The sequence below is a fragment of the Meles meles genome, chromosome 14 (assembly GCF_922984935.1).
Source record: "Meles meles chromosome 14, mMelMel3.1 paternal haplotype, whole genome shotgun sequence".
Classification (NCBI taxonomy): domain Eukaryota; kingdom Metazoa; phylum Chordata; class Mammalia; order Carnivora; family Mustelidae; genus Meles; species Meles meles.
The window spans coordinates 3817666-3840627 of NC_060079.1; the positions used below are offsets into that span (position 1 = coordinate 3817666).

The 22962-nt window shown below is 39.0% G+C and overlaps 1 protein-coding gene across 5 annotated transcripts in view; it reads left to right on the top strand.

Moving 5' to 3' along the window:
- Nucleotides 1-22962, top strand: part of IFT88 (intraflagellar transport 88) — a 158127-nt gene that overhangs the window by 125833 nt on the left and 9332 nt on the right. For all 5 annotated transcript variants that reach the window (XM_045978360.1, XM_045978362.1, XM_045978361.1 and 2 more), the window contains one exon: nucleotides 4469-4535. In XM_045978360.1, coding sequence (XP_045834316.1) covers nucleotides 4469-4535 — 67 coding nt within the window. The remainder of the gene's footprint in view (nucleotides 1-4468; nucleotides 4536-22962) is intronic.

Sequence of the window (22962 nt, forward strand, 5' to 3'; positions counted from 1 at the left end):
GGGTGGCTCAGTCAGTTGAGCATCTATCGATCTGCCTCAGCTCGGGTCATGATCTCAGGGTCCTGGGATCCAGCCCTGTACAGGGCTCCCTGCTCAGTCTGCTTCTTGCTCTGCCCTTCACCCCTCTGTTGCTCTCTCTTGCCTCAAAAAAACAAAAAAGAATGAATATGTAAATGTCATTGAGACTGCTTTTCCTTTCTAGTTAGTACTCAGCCTTTTGATTCTTCTTCCATCAAAATACTTACATATACATTGACTATAGTCAGTTTTTATCTGTTTATCTCATAGACCTGACATCCTTCCACTGTCTTTGCTTAAATAATTCCCTAATGACTTACTTAAGAATACTTCAGTAAACTCATGCAAGTTACCATTGATGCATTTAGATTAGATCCAGTGTTTCTCTTACTTATTTACTCCAATTATTAACATCTTACAGTGCTTGAGCAGTGCCTCTTTTGGTGATATTTTATCTCTACCCTCATTGTAATCCGTATAAAACCTAAGGTCACTTTGATATCTTCTCTTATTATAGTTTATCCTTAATATCTTCTCTCAAATTGTTACTGGTTAATCTTTCTTTAGAGTCACAGTCCTCATCCACAAAGCACTCTCTCTGCAGCGCCCTTAAAATCAATTTCGCTATTCTTTGGTACTCTGCATTAAATCTTAAAAGAAACATGTTCTTGATGTTTTCTCACTTATGTTTTGCTTATAAATAGAAAGTGGAGGAGAAAAAATAGTGGAAAAGAAAGGTCCTAGGAATAAGAGACAAAGAGAAAGAATTTTCACTATCTGAGAGTTAATTTATCTTTTAAGTGTTGCATGTCCCATTTCAGTTTGTGTTTCTGAGATTGTGAGCCCATGGGGCAGAACATTCTATTTCCTGGCTTGCATAGTTCATAAAGCACTGTTAGTTATGAAACAAAGTATAATAAATAAACTTCTGAATTAAGGACACTCTCCTTTTCTAAATTTGAACTTAAAACTTATTGCTTTTTCTCTGTGTTTCTTGTTTAGAATCGGTCCTAATGCAGAAACTTAACATTTTTCTACGTAATTAGAATTTCTCCACGTGATCATCGTTAATGCCTGTGTAATACGCTATTATACAGATATGTCTTGATTTCTTTAAGCGTTTTCACACTGTTAGATAGTCAATATCTTTTTTAGAATTGGTAACTCTACAGTCAAATTTTGGTGTTTCTTGCCCAAGAAGAACATTTCCATATTGTGAACTTGAGATCATTTGTGAAATGGACCATGTAATTGAAAGCAGGGATATCATAGATAATCACATCAAACTCTTACCTAAAGCTGTTGAAAGGAATACAAAGTTGACCCTCAGTCTTTATCCTTTCTTCTCCTCTGGAAGTACTAATAACAGTGGAAGTTCTGCAGCAGGAGGGAAAAGAAGTGAAGGCGTTGGATGTATGAATGATGTTAGCATTCTTCATGGTTCTGGTTACAGTTTTCCCTTTAATTCCACTCAATTACATCTGTTTAACTAGACACTAATAATAGCAACAACTAACATTTACTGAGTGCGTGATAGGTACAGACACTGTTCTAAGTAAGTACTTTATGTGTATTAACTAATAATCACAATAGTCCTATGATGTTGGGTATGGCTTTATTATTTTTTTAGTAGATGAGAAAACTGAGACCCATGATGACTAAATAACTTCCTCCAGGCAGACGCTTAGTGACTGAACCACCCAGGCACCATTTAACAACATTTTTTAAAGAGATGTTTTACATTTTTTCACTGAACACAAACAAGTTAGCTGCAGGGCATTCTGTCAAACTTGACTGTAGTCTGGAAAAGAACAAAATGGGAAGAGCAAGAAATAAAGACTAAGTAAAATAAAAAGGAAGTGAAAAATGTCAGCCAAAATACCAAAGAGGGTTAGAGAACAAAGTACACAAGATTCAGTATGGTGAAATTTGATTTTCAGAAGCAAATAGGTGTTCAGTTGGAAAGGAATTAAAAAAAAACCTCATTCTCTGGACACCTGGGTTCCTCAGTCAGTTAAGTATCTGACTCTTTATTTTGGCTCAGGTTATGAGCTTAGGGTTGTGAGATTAAGCCCTGTATCCTGCTCTACACTGAGCATGGAGCCTGCTTAAGATTCTCTCTCACTTAAGATTTTCCCTTGAACCCTCCAATCACTCCCTCTCCTCCCCCCACCCCCTGCGCACAAAAAACACAACCCCACATTGTCTGCCCACAGGAGCGTGGTAAAGGAAAAAGACAAGCAGGGCAGTACCGTGAGTGGAAGGAGGGCATAGGTGCTGGTATGCACACTGAATAAGCAGCCGCCTGGGTCACAGGAGTTTCCCAAGATGAGAGTGGAGCTGAGCCGTAAGGGATGAGTGGGGAGCTGGGAAGAAGATAAAAAAGAGTGTGGCAGACAGAGAGGGTCCATGGAAAGAGGAAGCACCAAGGGGTACAGGCTGCCTTTTACTCACAAAGTAGGAGGGGCAGTCAGTTTCAAAAGGTGAAAAGGACAGAATGTAGTACTTTAAAAACATGCTTGCTCTGTGGGGCCTGGGAGCAGAGGCTGAGCCAGCAGTGGGGAGGCCCCTGGAGGCTGGCACTGTCGTGTCCTTATGTGATATGTGTCCAGCAGGACACGGTGTCCTGGGAATAGGAGAAGAAGAAGAGAAGTCATTGAATCAAGCCAGGTTTTAGGTTTCTTGGTGAGTGGAGCAGAAAGACAAGTGGGTGAACAAGGAGCCTGGAGGTCCTGATGGAGATATACTTAAAGTGGTGGGGTGATCGTAGGCTGCAAATAAAGTGAGGTTTAAAGGGACTTAATTAGGAAAAGATGGCTGAGAGCCAAAGGATTGGGAAATTCTAGATGAGAGCAAAGAGTAGATGGAATGCGGTGAAGAATGTAGTGATGGTGGAAAGTGCTCACTTTTCTAAATTGTCCTACTATAAACATACGGTTACTAAAGCAGGGTGCAAGATCTCGTCTCACATTTGATTTGAAAAAATTTCCAGTTACATGGGCATTTGTCTTTTTAAGTTTATTTTATAGTATTGTGTTGTAGGTGTTTTAGATAAGCTAGAAATAATCTGTGGAGAGATTAAAACAAGTTTTAAAATAAAATCTGATTATAGACATTAAAATTTTTATTTTGTTACATCATCATTTCTAGATTTTCAAAAGAGAAGGGGCAAGGGGGAGAGATGGGATTTCAAGGGAGGTTTCTTTTTTAACAGAAAAAATGTGAGCATGTTTACATGTATTTAGAAGTCCTGAGTTTTAAGAGAGTGTTCCATTTTACAGAAATTAGTCTTGAATTATTGAAAGGAAATTTTTTTCTTCCTAGCAGACCACTATGTCAATAACCGCATCCATGATCTGATGATTTATAAGCATCTGGGGAGTTGTCAGGGTCAGGGTTTGTCTTTTGAATTAAATATGAAATTGAGTTTATGTTATTGAAAATCTAAAGATACCAACCTGTGTTTATAATTTTTAAGTCAGTTGCAGAGTAAATATTTATTAAAAGCTGTCTGATTCTGGTCACTGACTGCCCTGTCCGTCTAAACACAGCATTAGACATATGAGAATCTGGCAGAATGACTTGAGGCGGATTTGGTGTCAATACAAAAAGTCTAACACATAAGCAGAACACAAAATAACTGTAAATTGCTTCAAGAAACCCAAGAATGTCATAGCTTGGAGATATTTCTTATTTTTTTTAAAGATATTATTTATTTATTTGACAGAGTGAGATCACAAGTAGATAGAGAGGCAGGCAGAGAGAGAGAGAGAGAGAGGGAAGCAGGCTCCCTGCTGAGCAGAGAGCCCGATGCGGGACTTGATCCCAGGACCCTGGGATCATGACCTGAGCCAAAGGCAGCGGCTTAACCCACTGAGCCACCCAGGCGCCCCTATTTCTTATGTTCTAAGGGTGAGCTTGTACCTACGAAAGTGGACTACTGAACAGATCTTAGGTGTTTTGTGAGATATTAGTTGCGCTTTTATTGTAGAAGTTGAATTTCAAAAGCCAGTTTATCTTTCCCTTCCCCAAAACAGTTCAGGTGCGGCCATTATAGAGTAGGACTAGCTCAGGAAATAGCCCTTCTGTGGGTTCCCTTGTCTTCTGCCAGCCCCCCTGGTTTAAGACCTGAACTCTCATTTCAGGAGAATATTGGGTTTGTAAGCAACGTCACACTGCACGTGGAAGTGGAAGTGCTCCCTGAGTATTTCATAAGGACTGAGGACCCGGTAGCAGGCAGGCTATGAGCGCTTTACTCACACAACAGCCTCATCTTTTCTCCCATAAAGTCCACTCTTGAATAAGGAGCAATTCGAACCCAGCTTTAAGGGAAGAAGGAGCAGTGAATCTTAAGGGCAACACAGCAACGTTAATTTAAAAAGCAACATTTAATTATATTCAACTTTGAGGGACTATCATTTATTGTTTGAAACTCATCTTCTTGTTCTAGCGCATAAAGTCTGGCAGAGACAGCAGTGGGGGCTCCCGCAGCAGAAGAGAGGGGAGTGCCGGCAGCGGTAAGTATTTCCCATTTCCTTGAAATACTGGATTTGACAAGTGGGTAGTACATGGGCTACAGGAACATCTTGAATTAAAAAAAAAAAAAAGTGTCCTTTGCTTGTTCTATACACAATAAAAACTCTCTTAGTGTAATTAATTTTGTAAGCAGTCTGCTATGTAAATGACTGTAAATGTTAGTAGATTTTACTTCTTAACTAACCATACCTGTTTCTGCTAAGTGATAATTAAATAAGTTCATGCTGCATATATGAACACAGATGTCCATACTAATGAGGTTTTACTGTATTATATTTTTTAAATTTACATTTTAAGGTAGTACCATGAGAAGTAAAATGATCTTAAAGAACACTGGCAGTCCTGAGTCTTTACACTTTTCTTGTAGAAATAGTGCGAGACTTGGAATTAGGAGACATGGTTCATTACAGCCTTCTATCTTTGGACCAGCCGTGTAAATGCTGGAGGCTTCAGTGATTGCTAAACTTGTTTGCATCTCTCAGCTCCTTGAATTTGATTGCTTGTCACACCATTATTTAACAAGAAGATTGTTAAGTTTTCCTTTCCTCTTTCTTCATCAACAAAATCTACCTTCTCTGTCTATATCGGGGGTAGTAAAAGTTAAACTTCATAGAAATTTGGTGCTTTGAAAGAAACTAATTAGAAAAGTAAATGCGAAATTGGAACCTAGAAATACACATATATTCTCTTATATCCATACTCAGAACTCTCTTGCATAAGTGATCCAAGTCCATGCCACTGCTCAACTTCATTCTTCCATCTGTTGATCTAGGAGTTAGGACAAAGAAAAAGACAAATGGGGACCCTTAGTTCAGGTGGGTCTTTCGTTCATTCACAAACATTTATTGGGTACGTACCAGGTGCCAGATAAATACTGTGCTAAGTGCTGAGGACATGCGGATGAGTAAGACATGGTCCCTGAGTCCAGGGAAATTAACATCTAGTTGGAAAGACACACAAGTTTCAGGTGCTACTGAGACTGCTGCTGTGCTGGAGAAATGCACGTGTGTATTCTAAATTCCCTGAGGATAGAAGCTGCAGCTGGGACAAAGATTCTTTCCTGAGTTCTACGCTTTGCTTTGTCAGATAGGTTTAAGCACTTACAGTCACCAGTAGCATCTAGTTCTAGCAAGACAATTTGATTCTCTAAGATCAGTCCAGCTTCTCCAGCTGAAACTCAGAGTCCTCGCCTTTTTACCCTTAGGTCACAGGAGTCTTTACTCAGAGTTTCAGAAATTGGTAGAAGCAGCTTTCAACTTCAGTCCCAGGAATGCCAAGAGCAGTCTGCCACAACAGGGAGTAACCATTTACTATCTGGTCAGGCCTCCGTGGTCATGATGAGCGTTGACATCTCCATAGTGTCCCCTGACCCTCAGATGTCACCTCAGTTCTGTTAACCTGGCCCCATTCCTGCTTTCCTGTGTTCACGTAACCCTCTGGGGTTGAACTTAACTGAGTCTTGGGTCTGAGAGATCTTCCCAACAGTTCTGGTAAGCTGGAGAGCTACAGGCCTACAACTTGTTATCCAAAGCCTGTCGTGTCAAGTATGTTGTGGAATCCAGCATTCTTTGAAGTTTAGAGAAGTATCATCGTGCATTAGCCATATATAGTACCCATGGAGATCATCTTAGTCAAATATAACTATTACTAATTTGGCAAAATATGTTAACACATAAATGTTAACATAACATTTATGATATATGATGGTTAAAACATTTATGATAAATGATGGTTAACATTTATGATAAATGATGGTTAAAAATAACTTCAGGTCAAGTCAGGCTTTAAGCCCATGAAGTTTACCTATTGCTACCTAAAAACTTAGCTTTCATGAGCTTTTGAATTTGAGATTGTAGATGAGGGATCAGGGACATGTATGTACCAAAAATGTCCCTAATGGGCAAGTAGTCAGCACACAAGGCTTTGTACCTTAGTTAAGAGGAACTTAGGTTCACCAGACCAACTTGCTGCTCCCTATTCGTCCTTGCTTTTAGGAGGCAAGCAGTTTGTGATACCAGCTTTTTTGAAATTGAATGTCCTTCAAAAAATAATTATCTTGAGTAACCCCTAGGGACATATTACATATTTATCAAAATTCTAGGACCAAGTCACCGTCTTCTGAGTTTTCTATACTTCCTCTAAAAATCTTGAGTTCCAACCAGTTCCTTCCAGAACAACCCCCAACAGCCTTGTTAAGTTCGCAGAGCCTTCTCTGGTAATTCGTAAGCTTGCAAAATATCACCAGTGTTAACGCCTAAACCTGAGCCTAAGTTACCCAGATGTCTGGAATGTTTGAAAATCTGCTTCAGAAACATCAGGGCCAGGGCATGCTCTAAGAACCTTGAATAGGTTGGTGCTGAGCCAGAGCCCAGACGACACTGGTCCACAGACTAATGTCTGCCTCTTAGAAACATCAGAAAGATCAAGGTGTGCTTCCGAGGCCACTGAGGTGCCAGATCCTTTAGCACAGAGTGGCTCAGCCCCCGCTCCCCAAGGTGACCTCTCTGTAATAGTCCCTAAATCATGCTGTGTCTCGGAACAAAATGAAATACCTCACCTGGGCCTGGGACCTCCACCTTGGTCAGGGTTAGTTCAGTGAAGAAAAGACTCACAGTGGAGAAAGGTGTGGCTGCTCCAGATCTGATACCTGAATGCAGGGAAGGAGAGGCCTTTCTATTACAAATACACCTCCTGGTCCTGGTTTCTCTTTTTAATACATTTTCTTTTCTCTCATCCAGTCCATTTCAGCCCAACACAATCAGTTCTAGTGTACAAATAAGCTTTATTCTCACAGGAGGGAATTTTGGAGTGGAAATTCTGTGTTATTAGGGCATTTTTACAAGCTGGGTTTCATGTTGCTTGGTTCTTTTGGCACAAGTTTAAAGCATTAGCTATTTCCTTTTCAGGGTTCTTTGCTTTCTTTTTTTCTCCTACCATTTGCCTTTTTGTTCCTTATTTCCTGATCTCTTCAGTTACATAGCATTCCAGACTTCTTCATTTCCTCCTGCAACCCAAGCTGAAATGCCTCTTTCAGTGACCTTGCTGGTTCCACCCAAGAATCATATTTTTTGCCTTTTCTTTCTCCAGCTCTTGGCACAGGCCACAGGACAGGCTGACCTGGCTGTGAAGTCTGAATAAACCATGCTGTGGATGCCTCTCTCGCTTTCTCTTCCCTTTCACCTCATGGGGCCCTCCCAGAGCACCCTGCAGCACACTGTGGGTGTGCCCTCCTCACCAGCAGTCTTGCTGCCACTCCACCAGCCCCAGTCACTGTCTGCATAGTGGCCCCTGGCCCCCTTATTATACCTCAGCTAGGACTTCCCAGTACAAACCCACATGCGACAGGCCCTGATCTTACCCATCGTCCACTTCTACCTGTGAAACCTAGAGATGCACATTTACATCTTTACGTGGAAATACTTGGCACTTCTGTCTGGATTAGATCCACAGGTCAGATAGTGGAAAGGGTTGATTTTCCCAATGCATCCAAAAGAGGCCAGACTTAAGCTGTTAAAATAAATGCAATGCCTACAACTAGATTTTTAGAGTATTGTCCAGGAGCGAGGACCATAGGGAACTTAAATATCAGAATTACTAGTTTATATAAAATGAAATCTTGAGGACCCTTGAAAATCATCCTTTTTTTTTTTTTTTTTGGTAGATCAGTCTAGTCCTACTACAGCCTTATTTTTGCTTAGTTTATTTAATAAGCGTCAGCTTCTATCCTCTTCAGTAGGTCTCCCCAATTTTAGCGTGTGGCAAAATCACCTGGAAGGCTTGTGACAACAGCCTGCTGAGCTCCTAGTCTAGCATTTTTTAAAAATTTTATTCATTTATTTGACAGAGAGAGAGAGCAAGTGAGGGCTAGCACAAGCAGGGGGAGTGGGAGAGGGAGAAGCAGCCTTCCCGCTGAGCAGGGAGCCTGATGTGGGGCTTGATCCCAAGACCCAGGATGATGACCTGAGCCCAAGGCAGACGTTTAACTGACTGAGCCAGCCCGGAACCCCTAGTCCAGCATTTCTGAACCAGTCTGGGCCATGCCCAGGAATTTGCATTTCTGACAAGGTCCCAGCTGATGCTGATAGATCTTAAATGAGATATTACAAGAGTAAATGTGATATAGTGTGTGTAGAAAGGTTGCTGCTACTATTACCACCAAATTTAAATTCACGGTAGCAGCAGTCATCCAGCCTCTGGCCTCATGCCCTAGCTCCGTCCCTCCTGAGTATGTTACCCTGGGAGGTGGTGTGAGCTTGAAACTAACTTCAAATTACATGCTTGATTCATGGAAGGGGGCTCAGTGCAATGCCTGGCACACACTCAATGCTGAGTAGCTATTACTATTATTAACTTGATACAAACTGTGTTAAAAAGCAATAATGTTAGGTTAAGAATATTGACTATCCATTCCAGGATTTTCAGTACTTTAGTTTGTTTTTGTAGAATTAACTTAAAATGAACTTGTTTTAACTCGTTGATGTAGAAACTCATGACTCTTTTAAATGCCACATTTGGGGTTAAGGTTTCAGCTGCTCTGTGCAAAAACATCAAACAATTCAGAAAAAAGTTAAGTCACACTGAAAGTCAGCTTCCACAAGGAGAGCATTATATTCTGCAAGTTCCAAGTCTCCATAGTCAGCCTGTGTATGGTCTACACATATAAGCCAGGTGAGAGGAGTAGTCATATTCCTGCCTCATGTGTTGCGTTGGGTTAAAAGACCAAGAAATCTGCGGAACACATCTGCTTCTCATGGGTATCTGTCCTCAGGAAACAAGAGTGCTTTCAGTAAAGCACTTTACATCTTACATCTTACGCTTTAGCATGATGGTTGCATTTTGTGACTTGAGTGCTGTGTTACAAAGATTTCATTTTAAAATCGCTTTGTTCTCTGTGTGCTACTTAGTAGTTTGCTGCTTTTTTTAGTTTTTATTCTGTCTTGGTTGCAGACTTTTCCTGTGACAGTGTATCTCTTAGTTTTACACTAAAATGATTTTATAATGAAAATGAGTAGGGTAATATGATTCAGTGAGCAGAAATCAACTTTATAGACAACTCTTTGAGGAACGTGTCTTTCATAAAATGCATTGTAACCATGTTTTGTTTTTTAAATTTGGTATTTTGTTGTAAGTTTTTTTGTTTTGTTTTGTTTTTAACTAGAATACCTTCTCACAGTTTGGGGGACCTCAGTGGTGTCCCAGGCAGAGTGAAAAACTCATGCTTAGTGACCACCACCTATGGACAAACAAAAGATTACAGCCTAAGGAGGTGGGGTAGGAAAAGCACATGTAAATATATCTAAATTCAAAGAATCAGATCAATAAAATGTAGCTGATCTCTAGGAAGAAAGGCAGTGAGTATGAATGGGGCAAAAAAAAGCCTGGAGAAGGCCAGAGGGACTGAGGACTCATTTCACCAGAGTGTCACCCCGTCAGCTTCAGTTCCAGGGTAAGTGCCCTCTTCACCTCAGAAAGCCAAAGTTTAAATGTGCTGAATACCCTTAGTATCTAAGCATTTGGAAGCTAGTATATAAAAGGGAACTTTATTAGCAAAAAGTATTAGAAGAGAATTGATGGTACTCACTGTGGCGCCAAAGTCCACTCTGTGCCACAGATTCTGAAGAAATTTGTCTGTGTCTTGCTGGTCTCATCTCCTAACGTGTCACCTGTTATTCTGGTACAGTGTTCTCCAAGCCAGGGGGTCAGCACACTTGTATGTAAAGAGCCACGTAGTAGACAGTTGAGGCTCCAGGGCCATACACGTACTTGTGGTGTCACAAAGGCAGGCACAGACCGCATGTAAGCAAGTGGCTACAGCTGGGCTCTCTGAAACGTCATGTTTGGACACTGAAATTTGAATGGCCTATAAATTTCATGTGTCACAAAATATTGTTATCCTTTTGCTTTTTTCCCCCAAACTTTAAAAATGTCTGAACCATTCTTAGCTCACTAGATGTTCAAAAAGGGGGTAGGCCAGGTTTGGCTCCCAGATTATAATTTGCTAATTCCTGCTCTAGGCCATGCTCTCCATAAATATTCCTGGGTGCGACGGGTGGGGGCCTTCAGGTTATCCTCTTTTGAAGCACTGATTTCAGCTATCTAATCCATGCACATAGCTTGTGCAATAAGATTCTTTATCACTGACCTCTTCCTCTTCAAACTGTCTTAGCTGTTTATATCCTGGCCATCTCCACATACGTCGTACACATAATAACAGAGTGTGTGAGGTTTTGTGTCTTCAACAGAACATGCTCCTTTCCTTTGGCCCCTGGCTTATTGCCTTGCATTTGAGGTCATTGTAATTAATTTCTCAGTCCTGGTATTCATTCAACATCTGTGGACCTCTTTTTCTAAGTCACCATATTGTACATGACCTTGGGCACGTCACTTTATCTCTTTGTCACAGATTCCTTGTCAGTCAAATGGGAGTGAAAATAGGACCTGCCTAACAGGGTTGTTGAGAGGAGGAGATGGGTTAGTACATAGAAAACACTTAAGACAGTGTCTGACACAGGCAAGCACCTGATAAGGGCGATTCCTGTTTGACCAAGGAGAACGGGGGCAGTACCTGAAATTCTGGTATCCACATGTGGGTATAGTGAGGGTCCATGTTCTTTGCTCTCCTGGATGTATGACCTTGGAGTTTGTTACTCTGAGTTTTTCCTACCACAGGGTTACATTTATCAATGCATAAAGGTAAACGTCAAGCGTACCTCTCTCTTAACTACAGACTACAAAGTTTGTAAAAGGGTTTTTTTTTTTTTAAACAAAATTCTAGAAATTATATATGCAAATGAGTATTGTATTTTGAAGTTACTGCTTTGGAAAGCTGGATATTTATTCCAATAATGCTGTTAGTCAAAACATTTGTGAAACTCCCCTTTTGGTATTTCCATCAGAAGCAAATTACAAAAAGCCCAGGAAATCCTATCTAGACATTTTACTGATATATGTAATATATGTATTTAAATCTGATGAAATATGTAAAACACATGTATATTACATGTATCTGTAAAATATATGTACACATTTTATATATACATGAGCACACACACATACATATACACATACACACATATTCTATCAGTTCTTTTTTCTTTTCATGTCTTTCTGTTTATCAATAAATAAGCATTTGTCAAGGTCCTGACCATAGCAGGTATTTAGTAAGTGCCAATTCCCTTTCAGCTTCTCCCTTTTCCATACATTTATATACCAGGTACTCAGTTAAGCATTTAAGATATACAAAATATAACTCAAAAATCAATAATTTGGGGTGCTTGGGTGGCTCAGTTGGTTAAGTGTCCAACTCTTGATCTCCTCTCAGGTCTTGATCTCACAGTCATGAGAGTTCAAGCCCTGCATTAAGCTCCATGCTCAGCCCAAATGAGCTTTTAAAAAATGTGATAAATCAGTTATCTACTTTGCATACATCTTTACTGATTCCCTCCACAGCTTCTTCACCTGAGTACTGCCTATTATAGTAGCTATCACAGTCAACTTTTCCAATTTTGATATGTCCCTGTTAGCTATTTTTATTGGGTAATAATACAATTAGGTCAATAGGAGTAGGGAGTAAAGGGTGAAGTTAAACTGAGAATTGCAACTTTAACAATGTAAAAAGGATCTGAAGTTTTTACAATAAAACTAGGTCCAAGCAATGGGCCTCCTAAAATTATACAAGGATTATATCATCTGAGCTGATAATGCCATTACTTTCTTAGACAGTAGGGGTTGGAAGGGTACTTCGGATCCATAGCTATGATACACTGCCCCTTAACTTTCAAAAGTGACAGAGGCAAAGGAAGATCAGCTTGTCATAACAAGAGAATAGATCATTTGCAAGTCGTGCTACAAAGTACATAGATGTAAATCGGATAGTAGATTCATGCTGAAGGTCTCAAAAGTGCTGTGGATTTGTTCTTCAGTATTTCTAGATAGAAAAAAAATTTATTTATACTTACTGAATGAGAGAAGATCTTCCATAGTGATTGCATCTTGTAGGTGCCATCTTGGAGATGGGAGGAGAGAGATCAAAGATATTTTTTAATGTATAATGGAAATCAGAGTTTACAGCTCACCAAAAGAGAATCATTTAAAAAGAAATTGAAAAGAGTAAGGGGCACTGTGTTTGTAACATATTCAGAGGAATAGGAAGAATTTTTTAGAAGGTTTCACTTTAGATAGCACTTTCAAAAAATAAGAAATCAGGGGCAGTTGATAGGCATCCTAGCTTAAGGGAAGGGGAGTGGATGTTGGAGAATTATCAGATATTGGTTAATTGGACCTTGAAAACTAAAAATGGCTATTAGATTTTTCAGTTAAGATAATGATGGTAACCCTAAAGAAAGTGGTCTCAGTACACTGTTGGGCAAAAACTGGATTCCAGTGATTTAAGGAGTATATGGGATGCAGGAAGGTGGAGAAGAGGAAACAAACTGTTCTCTTTCTAAAGTAAAGACTGTCTTCCCTTGGAAAGTGTACTCATTTTTACTTGAAGAGAATAGTGAAAATTTATGTAGTCAGCTTCTTAACTTTACTTAATTTGTTCCATGAATAGTGCCTATGTTATAAAACTCACTTTCTCACCAAAAAAAGAACTCATATTTTAAAACCTTAACTTTGTAAAATGTTGCAAATAGTTTGTCTTCTTGGTATGAGTTGCCTTGTAAAAACATTGGTCAAGGCAGGATGTAGTTTCTCCTCTAGCAGAAATATCATGAGATTTTCCCCCAAATCTCAAGATTGCAAGGGGCTTTAAAGACAGGAAGGTGTAAGCTATTCTGGGGTTCGGAAAAGGGTCTAAAACATAAGGCTATGAAAAGAGATTGTGAATTTACTTTGTCTGTGTATTTATCAGTATTAAGACAGCCATATTCTGGAATACCATATGGTAGGAATGTATATATGAATAAGGCCATACTTACTCCTATAAACTTTTCACAACTGTATGGAAAGTACCACACTTTACACTTTACACACTTTGCCAAAAAGCCATAATTGTAGAATGGGCAAGGAATAGATTGGCAATCAGGAAACCTCAGTTTTGCTGATGGCCTTACCACTGTGAACTCTTGAACAAGTGACTTTACCTTCTTAGGCCTGTTTTCTCACCTGAAAAATAAAGAGATTAGACTTAACCTTTTTAGTAACATTTATGTATGTTCCTGCTGACTACAAAATTATTACTTCTATTTCTAACAGTAAGATGGACAGAATGTTCAGGGAAATGCCTCCAGGAATAGCATTCCCTAAAATGATGAATACTTGGGGGAGGGGCAAAGAGGAAGGAAAAAAGAAAATAAGAAAATTAAAAAAAATTTTAAATGCATGGCTGAGTTGGCAAGAAAAAGGGAGATTCTTTGGAGGTTAAAAATGAGTAGAGGGAGCACTTGGGTGGCCCAGTTGATTAAGCATTTGACCTCTTAATCTCCACTCAGGTCTTGATCTCAGGGTTGTGAGTTCAATCCCTGATTTAGAATCCAGGCTGGGTGTGGAGCCTACTTTAAAAAAAAAAAAAATTAAGTTGGGGCTCCTGGGTGGCTCAGTGGGTTAAGCCGCTGCCTTCAGCTCAGGTCGTGATCTCTGGGTCCTGGGATGGAGTCCCACATTGGACTCTGTGCTCAGCAGGGAGCCTGCTTCCCCCTCCTCTCTGCCTGCCTCTCTGCTACTTGTGATCTCTCTCTCTGTGTCAAAAAATAAATAAAATCTTTTAAAAAAAATTAAGTTTAAAGGAATAAGTGCAGAAGCTGGCATTTGTCCTAGCTAATCCCTGGTGACCTAGAGCCTAGGTTTATAGACCATTCATGGGGAACAAGAAATACAGTGGGGGCCCCCAAAAAGTCAGAGGTCAGTTCAAAGAATCCCTTTAAAAAGACAGGATCCTTAACAGGAAATACTGGTAGTGGGTCAACTAGGAAAGGATCTCCCCCACAAAGAATGGATTTCCAACTTGGTACTACTAGAATATAAAAACAAACACAAAAACAGGAAAAGCTCCCTGGAAAATTCCTAACCATGAAACCCCAGAGTTTTGGAGCTAGAATATATATTCCCTGTGTAATATGGATCCTAAAGGAACCCCACACTGAAAATTTGGCATAAAGTAGAGGTGAGTTGGTGCTGCTCCCAGGTACCTAGGAGAAACAAGTTTAAATCTATCCTGAAGGAATATACTATAAATAAGACTCAAATACTTCAGATAAAGTTACAAAGAATAGGAATGTACAATTTTTAAAAGTCTGAACACATGAGGAAAAAGCACTACGAATGAACAACAGAAACTGTAGAATCCATTTTAAAAGAAGATGTTTTAATTATGTAAAAATATATTTTGATAGTAAGAGTACAGAGGGATGCCTGGGTGGCTCAGTTGGTTAAGTGCCTGCCTTCGGCTCAGGTCATGATCCCAGGGTCCTGGGATGAGCCTACATTGGGCTCCCTACTTAGCAGGGAGCTTGCTTCTCCCTCTGCTTGCTGCTCCTTGTACTACTCTCCCTCTCTCTCTGACAAATTTTTAAAATCTCTAAAAAAAAAAAAAAAAGAAGAATATAGATTATCTCTTGTTATCTGAATTCAAGAACTGAATAGATTCAGATAAATTTTTTTGACAATGTGGTGGTTATCCTTTGGTACCTGAGCTCTTAAACACTTGCTATCTAAAATTTAAGAATTAGATAGCACAGAATCCCTCACTGTCCAATTCTCACTGTAGACACACAGGAATCAGATCAAGATAGTGGGCAATAGGGGCTCCTGGGTGGCTCAGTGGATTAAGCCGCTGCCTTCGGCTCAGGTCATGATCTCAGGGTCCTGGGATCGAGCTCCACATCGGGCTCTCTGCTCCGCAGGGAGCCTGCTTCCTCCTCTCTCTCTGCCTGCCTCTTTGCCTACTTGTGATCTCTCTCTCTCTGTCAAATAAATGAATAAAATCTTTAAAAAAAATAAATAAAATTAAAAAAAAAGATAGTGGGCAATACTTGTGTATTTTAAGTATGACAAAGGAATAAGAGAATATAAAAGTTACTGAGCAAGTTGAAAAGAACCAAATACAACTTCCAAAAATGAAAAATAGAATTGAAATTAGAAACTCACCTATTAGAAAATTTATGGTTAAATAAAGGGTTGGAAAACTACAGTTTACAGATCAGATCTGGCTTGAGCTACCACTTGTTTTTTTCAGTAAAGTTTTCCTGGAGCACAGCCATGCTCAGTCTGCCTTCATGCTGCAACAGAAACCATATCGCACACAAAGCCTAAGGTATTTACTTTCTGGCCCTCTACAGAAAAGGTTTGCTGGCCCTGAATGGATTAGATTAGATTAGAGAGAATGTATGATTCTCTCTAATCTCTTCATCCCCGATTAGATCAGATGAAGAGAGAATGTATGACCTGGAAGATAGAGCTGAAGGAGTTACCCAGAATGAAGGACAGAGGGTCATGGTTATAGAAAATAGAGATTGAGGGACATGAAGGATGTAGTGAAAAAAAGGTCTAGCCTACATATAATTGGGTTAGAAAGACAGAATGAGGAAAAGGAAATAACGGCCGAGAATTTTCTAGAATTAATGAGATCCTCAAATTATCAAAGTGAGATAATGCTCAAATGGGATAAATAATACATTTATCATAGCCAAGTTACGGTATATGAAAGGCAGAAAAACTGTTTCAGTTTTCTCAGTCTAAAAAGAAAACCAGAAATCCTGGAACATTGTCAGTGTGTGCAGACAGAATAACTATAACTGTATGCCATTGAGTCTATAGTTCAAGAATGAACACAATATAAAGTCATTTTAGAGCGTTTTTAACCAATAGGTTCTCATTAAAAAGAAATTGCAAAGAGGGTACTTCAGGCTGAGGAGGAGGGAAAAGCCAGAAGTATAAAAAAGAAAATAAAAAAGCAAATACGGTGGCAAATAGGCTATTAAATCTAATTACATTTTGAATATTTTAAAAAATGGCAATACTCTATGTTGTCAAATTTTTCAAAATTAAGGTAAAACTAAATTCCTAGGCTGAAGTAACATTTAAGGCAGAGATGTAAGTTGTAATAGAATAAAGTATTCAAAGATCTTCATTTGTTTGGGAAGAAGGTGAAGATACTGATTAATTTTAGACTCTGTTAAATGTACATATTAAAATATGCCTAAATATATCTAGTAAATATAAAAATAATTGAAATGGGATGTATAACTTCCAAACTAGTAGAGGGTAAATGTTCAAATGAACAGGTAAAACAGATGTTATATGTGACTCCAGAAAGGTGGACATCAAAAGTTTTTCTTTTGATACTTATGTAGCAATGGAATAACAAATAGACCCAAACATACATAGTCAGTTAACCTTTAACAAAAGTGCAAAAAGCAATTGTGTAGAAAGAGGATAGTCTTTTCAACAAGCAGTGCTGGAATAATTGGAAATCCACATGCAAAAAAATTAATATTCATCTACACCATGCACCATGTTAAAAATTAACTCAAGGGGCGCCTGGGTGGCTCATTGGGTTAATGCCTCTGCCTTCAGCTCAGGTCATGATCTCAGGGTCCTGGGATGGAGCCCTGTATCGGGCTCTCCACTCAGCAGGGAGCCTGCTTCCCTTCCTCTCTCTCTCTGCCTGCCTCTCTGCCTACTTGTGATCTCTGTAAATAAAATCTTAAAAAAAAATTAACTCAAAATGGATCATTAAGGAAGGTATGTGTTATAATGAGTACTGAGTATTATATAAGACTGTTGAATCATTGAACTCTACTTCTGAAACTAATACACTACATGTTAATTAATTGGGGGGAAAAAAACCCAAATGGATCATATTACTAACTATAAAACTGCAAGTATAAACTTGCAGGAGAAAATCTTTGTGACTTTGGGTTAGCCAGAGATTTCTTAGCTATGACGTTAAAAGCATATGATCTGTAAAATTTTTAAATATGGATAAATTGAACTTCATCAAAATTAACTTTTACTTCGCAAAAGACAATCCTATCAAAGGGAAGAGGGAAGCCAAAATAGGAGAAAATACTTGCAAAACACATATCTGACAAAGGACTTGTATCTAAAATATAAGAAGAGCTCTACCATCAATGCTAAGTAGGAAAACAGCAATAGAATATTAATCAGCCATGAGAAATAAAGAAATCCTGCCATTTGCAACAACGTGAATGAGTCTTGAGGGCATTGTGCTAAATGAGATAAGTCCGACAGAAAAAGGCAAATACTGTTTGATATCACTTACATATGGAAATAAAAAAGCCAAACTTGTAGGAACAGAGAGTAGAATCATGGTTACTGTGGTTTCCAGGATTGAAGTTAAGAAGGTAAACAAGTTCTGGAGATCCAATGTACAGCATTGTGATTATAGTTAAAAATATTTTCTTACATACTTGAAAGTTACTAAGAACTTAAATGTTCTCATCCCCCCCCCCCAAAAAAAGGTAATTATGTGATATGCTGGAGGTGTTAACTAGCGCTATGGTAGTAATCGTATTGTAATGTGCATGTGCATCACGTCATGATACTGTACACCATAAACTTACACAATGCTATATGTTGGTTAACACCTCAGTAAAGCTGTGGGGGGGAGTGATTCTCCCAAATCTATTATGTTGGTTTCTCCCCTGCCATTACCACTACAGCACACATACACTCCTTCTCTGCTTTGCTACAGATTTCATAAAGATTTACTGTTATTCACAGGGATTTAGGAAAGGTAAACATGTGTCCTCTACATTCTTGGAACTATACACCATATTACTTAAAATAAACTAAGTCATCTTTTTTTGTGCCAGTACCATGCTGTCTTGCTGATGACAGCTTTGTAATAGAGCTTGAAGTCTGGAATTGTGATGCCACCAACTTTGGCTTTCTTTTTCAATATTCCTTGGGCTATTCGAGGTCTTTTCTGGTTCCATATAAATTTTAGGATTATTTGCTCCATTTCTTTGAAAAAAATGGATGGTATTTTGATAGGGATTGCATTAAATAGTAAATTGCTTTAGGTAGCATAGACATTTTCACAATATTTATTCTTCCAATCCAGGAGCATGGAACATTTTTTCCATTTCTTTGTGTCTTCCTCAATTTCTTTCATGATTGCTTTATAGTTTTCTGAGTATAGATTCTTAGCCTCTTTGGTTAGGTTTATTCCTAGGTATCTTATAGTTTTGGGGGCAATTGTAAATGGGATTGACTCCTTAATTTCTCTTTCTTCTGTCTTGTTGTTGGTGTACAGAAATGCAACTGATTTCTGTGCATTGATTTTATATCCTGACACTTTACTGAATTCCTGTACAAGTTCTAGCAGTTTTGGAGTGGAGTCTTTTGGGTTTTCCACATATAGTATCATATCATCTGCGAAGAGTGATAGTTTGACTTCTTCTTTACCGATTTGGATGCCTTTAATTTCTTTTTGTTGTCTGATTGCTGAGGCTAGGACTTCTAGTACTATGTTGAATAGCAGTGGTGCTAATGGACATCCCTGCCGTGTTCCTGACCTTAGGGGAAAAGCTTTCAGGTTTTTCTCCATTGAGAATGATTTTTGCGGTGGGTTTTTCATAGATGGCTTTGATAATATTGAGGTATGTGCCCTCTATCCCTACACTTTGAAGAGTTTTGATCAGGAAGGGATGCTGTACTTTGTCAAATGCTTTTTCAGCATCTATGGAGAGTATCATATGGTTCTTGTTCCTTCTTTTATTAATGTGTTGTATCACATTGATTGATTTGCGGATGTTGAACCAACCCTGCAGCCCTGGAATAAATCCCACTTGGTCGTGGTGAATAATCCTTTTAGTGTACTGTTGAATCCTATTGGCTAGTATTTTGGTGAGAATTTTTGCATCTGTGTTCATCAAGGATATTGGTCTGTAGTTCTCTTTTTTGGTGGGATCCTTGTCTGGTTTTGGGATCAAGGTGATGCTGGCCTCATAAAATGAGTTTGGAAGTTTTCCTTCCATTTCTATTTTTTGGAACAGTTTCAGGAGAATAGGAATTAGTTCTTTTTTAAATGTTTGGTAGAATTCCCCTGGGAAGCCGTCTGGCCCTGGGCTTTGGTTTGTTTGGAGATTTTGGATGACTGTTTCAATCTCCTTACTGGTTATGGGCCTGTTCAGGTTTTCTATTTCTTCCTGGTTCAGTTGTGGTAGTTTATATGTCTCTAGGAATGCCTCCATTTCTTCCAGATTGTCAAATTTGTTGGCGTAGAATTGCTCATAGTATATTCTTATAATTGTCTGTATTTCTTTGATGTTAGTTGTGATCTCTCCTCTTTCATTCATGATTTTATTTATTTGGGTCCTTTCTCTTTTCTTTTTGATGAGTCTGGCCAGGGGTTTATCAATCTTATTAATTCTTTCAAAGAACCAGCTCCTAGTTTCGTTGATTTGTTCTATTGGGGTTTTTTTTGTTTGTTTGTTTCTATTTCACTGATTTCTGCTCTGATCTTTATGATTTCTCTTCTCCTGCTGGATTTAGGGTTTCTTTCTTGTTCTTTCTCAGCTCCTTTAGGTGTAGGGTTAGGTTGTGTACTTGAGACCTTTCTTGTTTCTTTAAGAAAGGCTTGTACCACTATATATTTTCCTCTCAGGACTGCCTTTGTTGCGTCCCACAGATTTTGAACCATTGTGTTTTCATTATCATTTGTTTCCATGAATTTTTTCAATTCTTCTTTAATTTCCTGGTTGACCCATTCATTCTTTAGAAGGATGCTGTTTAGTCTCCATGTATTTGGGTTCTTTCCAAATTTCCTCTTGTGATTGAGTTCTAGCTTCAGAGCATTGTGGTCTGAAAATATGCAGGGAATGATCCTAATCTTTTGATACCGGTTGAGACCTGATTTGTGACCCAGGATGTGATCTATTCTGGAGAATGTTCCATGTGCACTAGAGAAGAATGTGTATTCTGTTGCTTTGGGATGAAATGTTCTGAATATATCTGTGATGTCCATCTGATCCAGTGTGTCATTTAAGGCCTTTATTTCCTTGTTGATCTTTTGCTTGGATGATCTTTCCATTTCAGTGAGGGGAGTGTTAAAGTCCCCTACTATTATTGTATTATTATTGATGTGTTTCTTTGATTTTGTTATTAATTGGTTTATATAGTTGGCTGCTCCACATTAGGGGGCATAGATATTTAAAATTGTTAGATCTTCTTGTTGGACAGACCCTTTGAGTATGATATAGTGTCCTTCCTCATCTCTTATTATACTCTTTGGCTTAAAATCTAATTGATCTGATATAAGGATTGCCACCCCAGCTTTCTTCAGATGCCCATTAGCATGGTAAATTGTTTTCCACCCCCTCACTTTAAATCTGGAGGTGTCTTCGCGTCTAAAATGAGTTTCTTGTAGGCAACATATAGACACATAGATCAACGGAACAGAATAGAGAGCCCAGAAATAGACCCTCAACTCTATGGTCAACTAATTTTCGACAAAACAGGAAAGAATGTCCAATGGAAAAAAGACAGCCTCTTCAATAAATGGTGCTGGGAAAATTGGACAGCCATATGCAGAAAAATGAAATTGGACCACTTCCTTACACCACACACGAAAATAGACTCAAAATGGATGAAGGACCTCAATGTGAGAAAGGAATCCATCAAAATCCTTGAGGAGAACACAGGCGGCAACCTCTTCAACCTCAGCCGCAGCAACATCTTCCTAGGAACAACGGCAAAGGCAAGGGAAGCAAGGGCAAAAATGAACTATTGGGATTTCATCAAGATCAAAAGCTTTTGCACAGCAAAGGAAACAGTTAACAAAACCAAAAGACAACTGACAGAATGGGAGAAGATATATGCAAACGACATATCAGATAAAGGGCTAGTGTCCAAAATCTATAAGGAACTTAGCAAAGTCAACACCCAAAGAACAAACAATCCAATCAAGAAATGGGCAGAGGACATGAACAGACATTTCTGCAAAGAAGACATCCAGATGGCCAGCAGACACATGAAAAAGTGCTCCACATCACTCGGCATCAGGGAAATACAAATCAAAACCACAATGAGATATCACCTCACACCAGTCAGAATAGCTAAAATTAACAAGTCAGGAAATGACAGATGCTTGCGAGGATGTGGAGAAAAGGGAACCCTCCTCCACTGTTGGTGGGAATGCAAGCTGGTGCAACCACTCTGGAAAACAGCATGGAGGTTCCTCAAAATGTTGAAAATAGAACTACTCTATGACCCAGCAATTGCACTACTTTACCCTAAAGATACAAATGTAGTGATCCAAAGGGCACGTGCACCTGAATGTTTATAGCAGCAATGTCTAAAATAGCCAAACTATGGAAAGAACCTAGATGTCCATCAACAAATGAATGGATAAAGAAGATGTGGTATATATACACAATGGAATACTATGCAGCCATAAAAAGAAATGAAATCTTGCCATTTGCGATGATGTGGATGGAACTAGGTGGTATCATGCTTAGCGAAATAAGTCAATCGGAGAAAAACAACTATCATATCTCCCTGATATGAGGACGTGGAGATGCAACATGGGGGGTTAGGGGGATAGGAGAAGAATAAATGAAACAAGATGGGATTGGGAGGGAGACAAACCATAAATGACTCTTAATCTCACAAAACAAACTGAGGGTTGCTGGGGGGAGGGGGAGGGGGGTAATGGACATTGGGGAGGGTATGTGCTATGGTGAGTGCTGTGAAGTGTGTAAACCTGGCGTTTACTGTTTACACCAGGCGATTCACAGACCTGTACCCCTGGGGCTAATAATACATTATATGTTTATTAAAAAATAAGAAATAAATAAAAAATTTAACAAAAATAATAAATTAATCATCAAAAATTTTTAATGAAGAAGGTGTACAAATGAAAAGCACATGAAAATATGGTCATTCATTAGTCATTCGGGAAATGCAAATTAAAGCCACAATTAGATACCCAGTAGAATGACTAAAAAAAAACTGAGTATACCAAGTGATGGAGAGGATGTGGAGCAATTGTTAATCTCATTCAGTGTTGATGGGAATATAAAATGGTACAACTCTTTTAGAAAGTAGTTTGAGGGATGCCTGGCTGGCTCAGTCGGTTGGGCCACTGCCTTCGGCTCAGGTCATGATCCCGGGGTCCTGGGATGGAGTCCCACATCGGGCTCCTTGTCCATCGGGGAGCCTGCTTCTCTCTCTGCCTCTGCCTGTGTCTCTGCCTGCTTGTGCTTTCTCTCTGACAATAAATAAATAAGGAATCTTAAAAAAAAGAAAGTAGTTTGACAGTTTCTTTTAAAGTTAGACATATACTTACCATACAACCTAGCTATTCTACTCCTAGGGGTTTATTCAAGAGAAATGATAGTATGTGTCAATGTAAAGACTTGTACAAAAATATTCATAGCTGCTTTATTTCAAATGCCCCCAAACTGGAAACAACAAAAAAAGTTATCAACAAGGGAATAA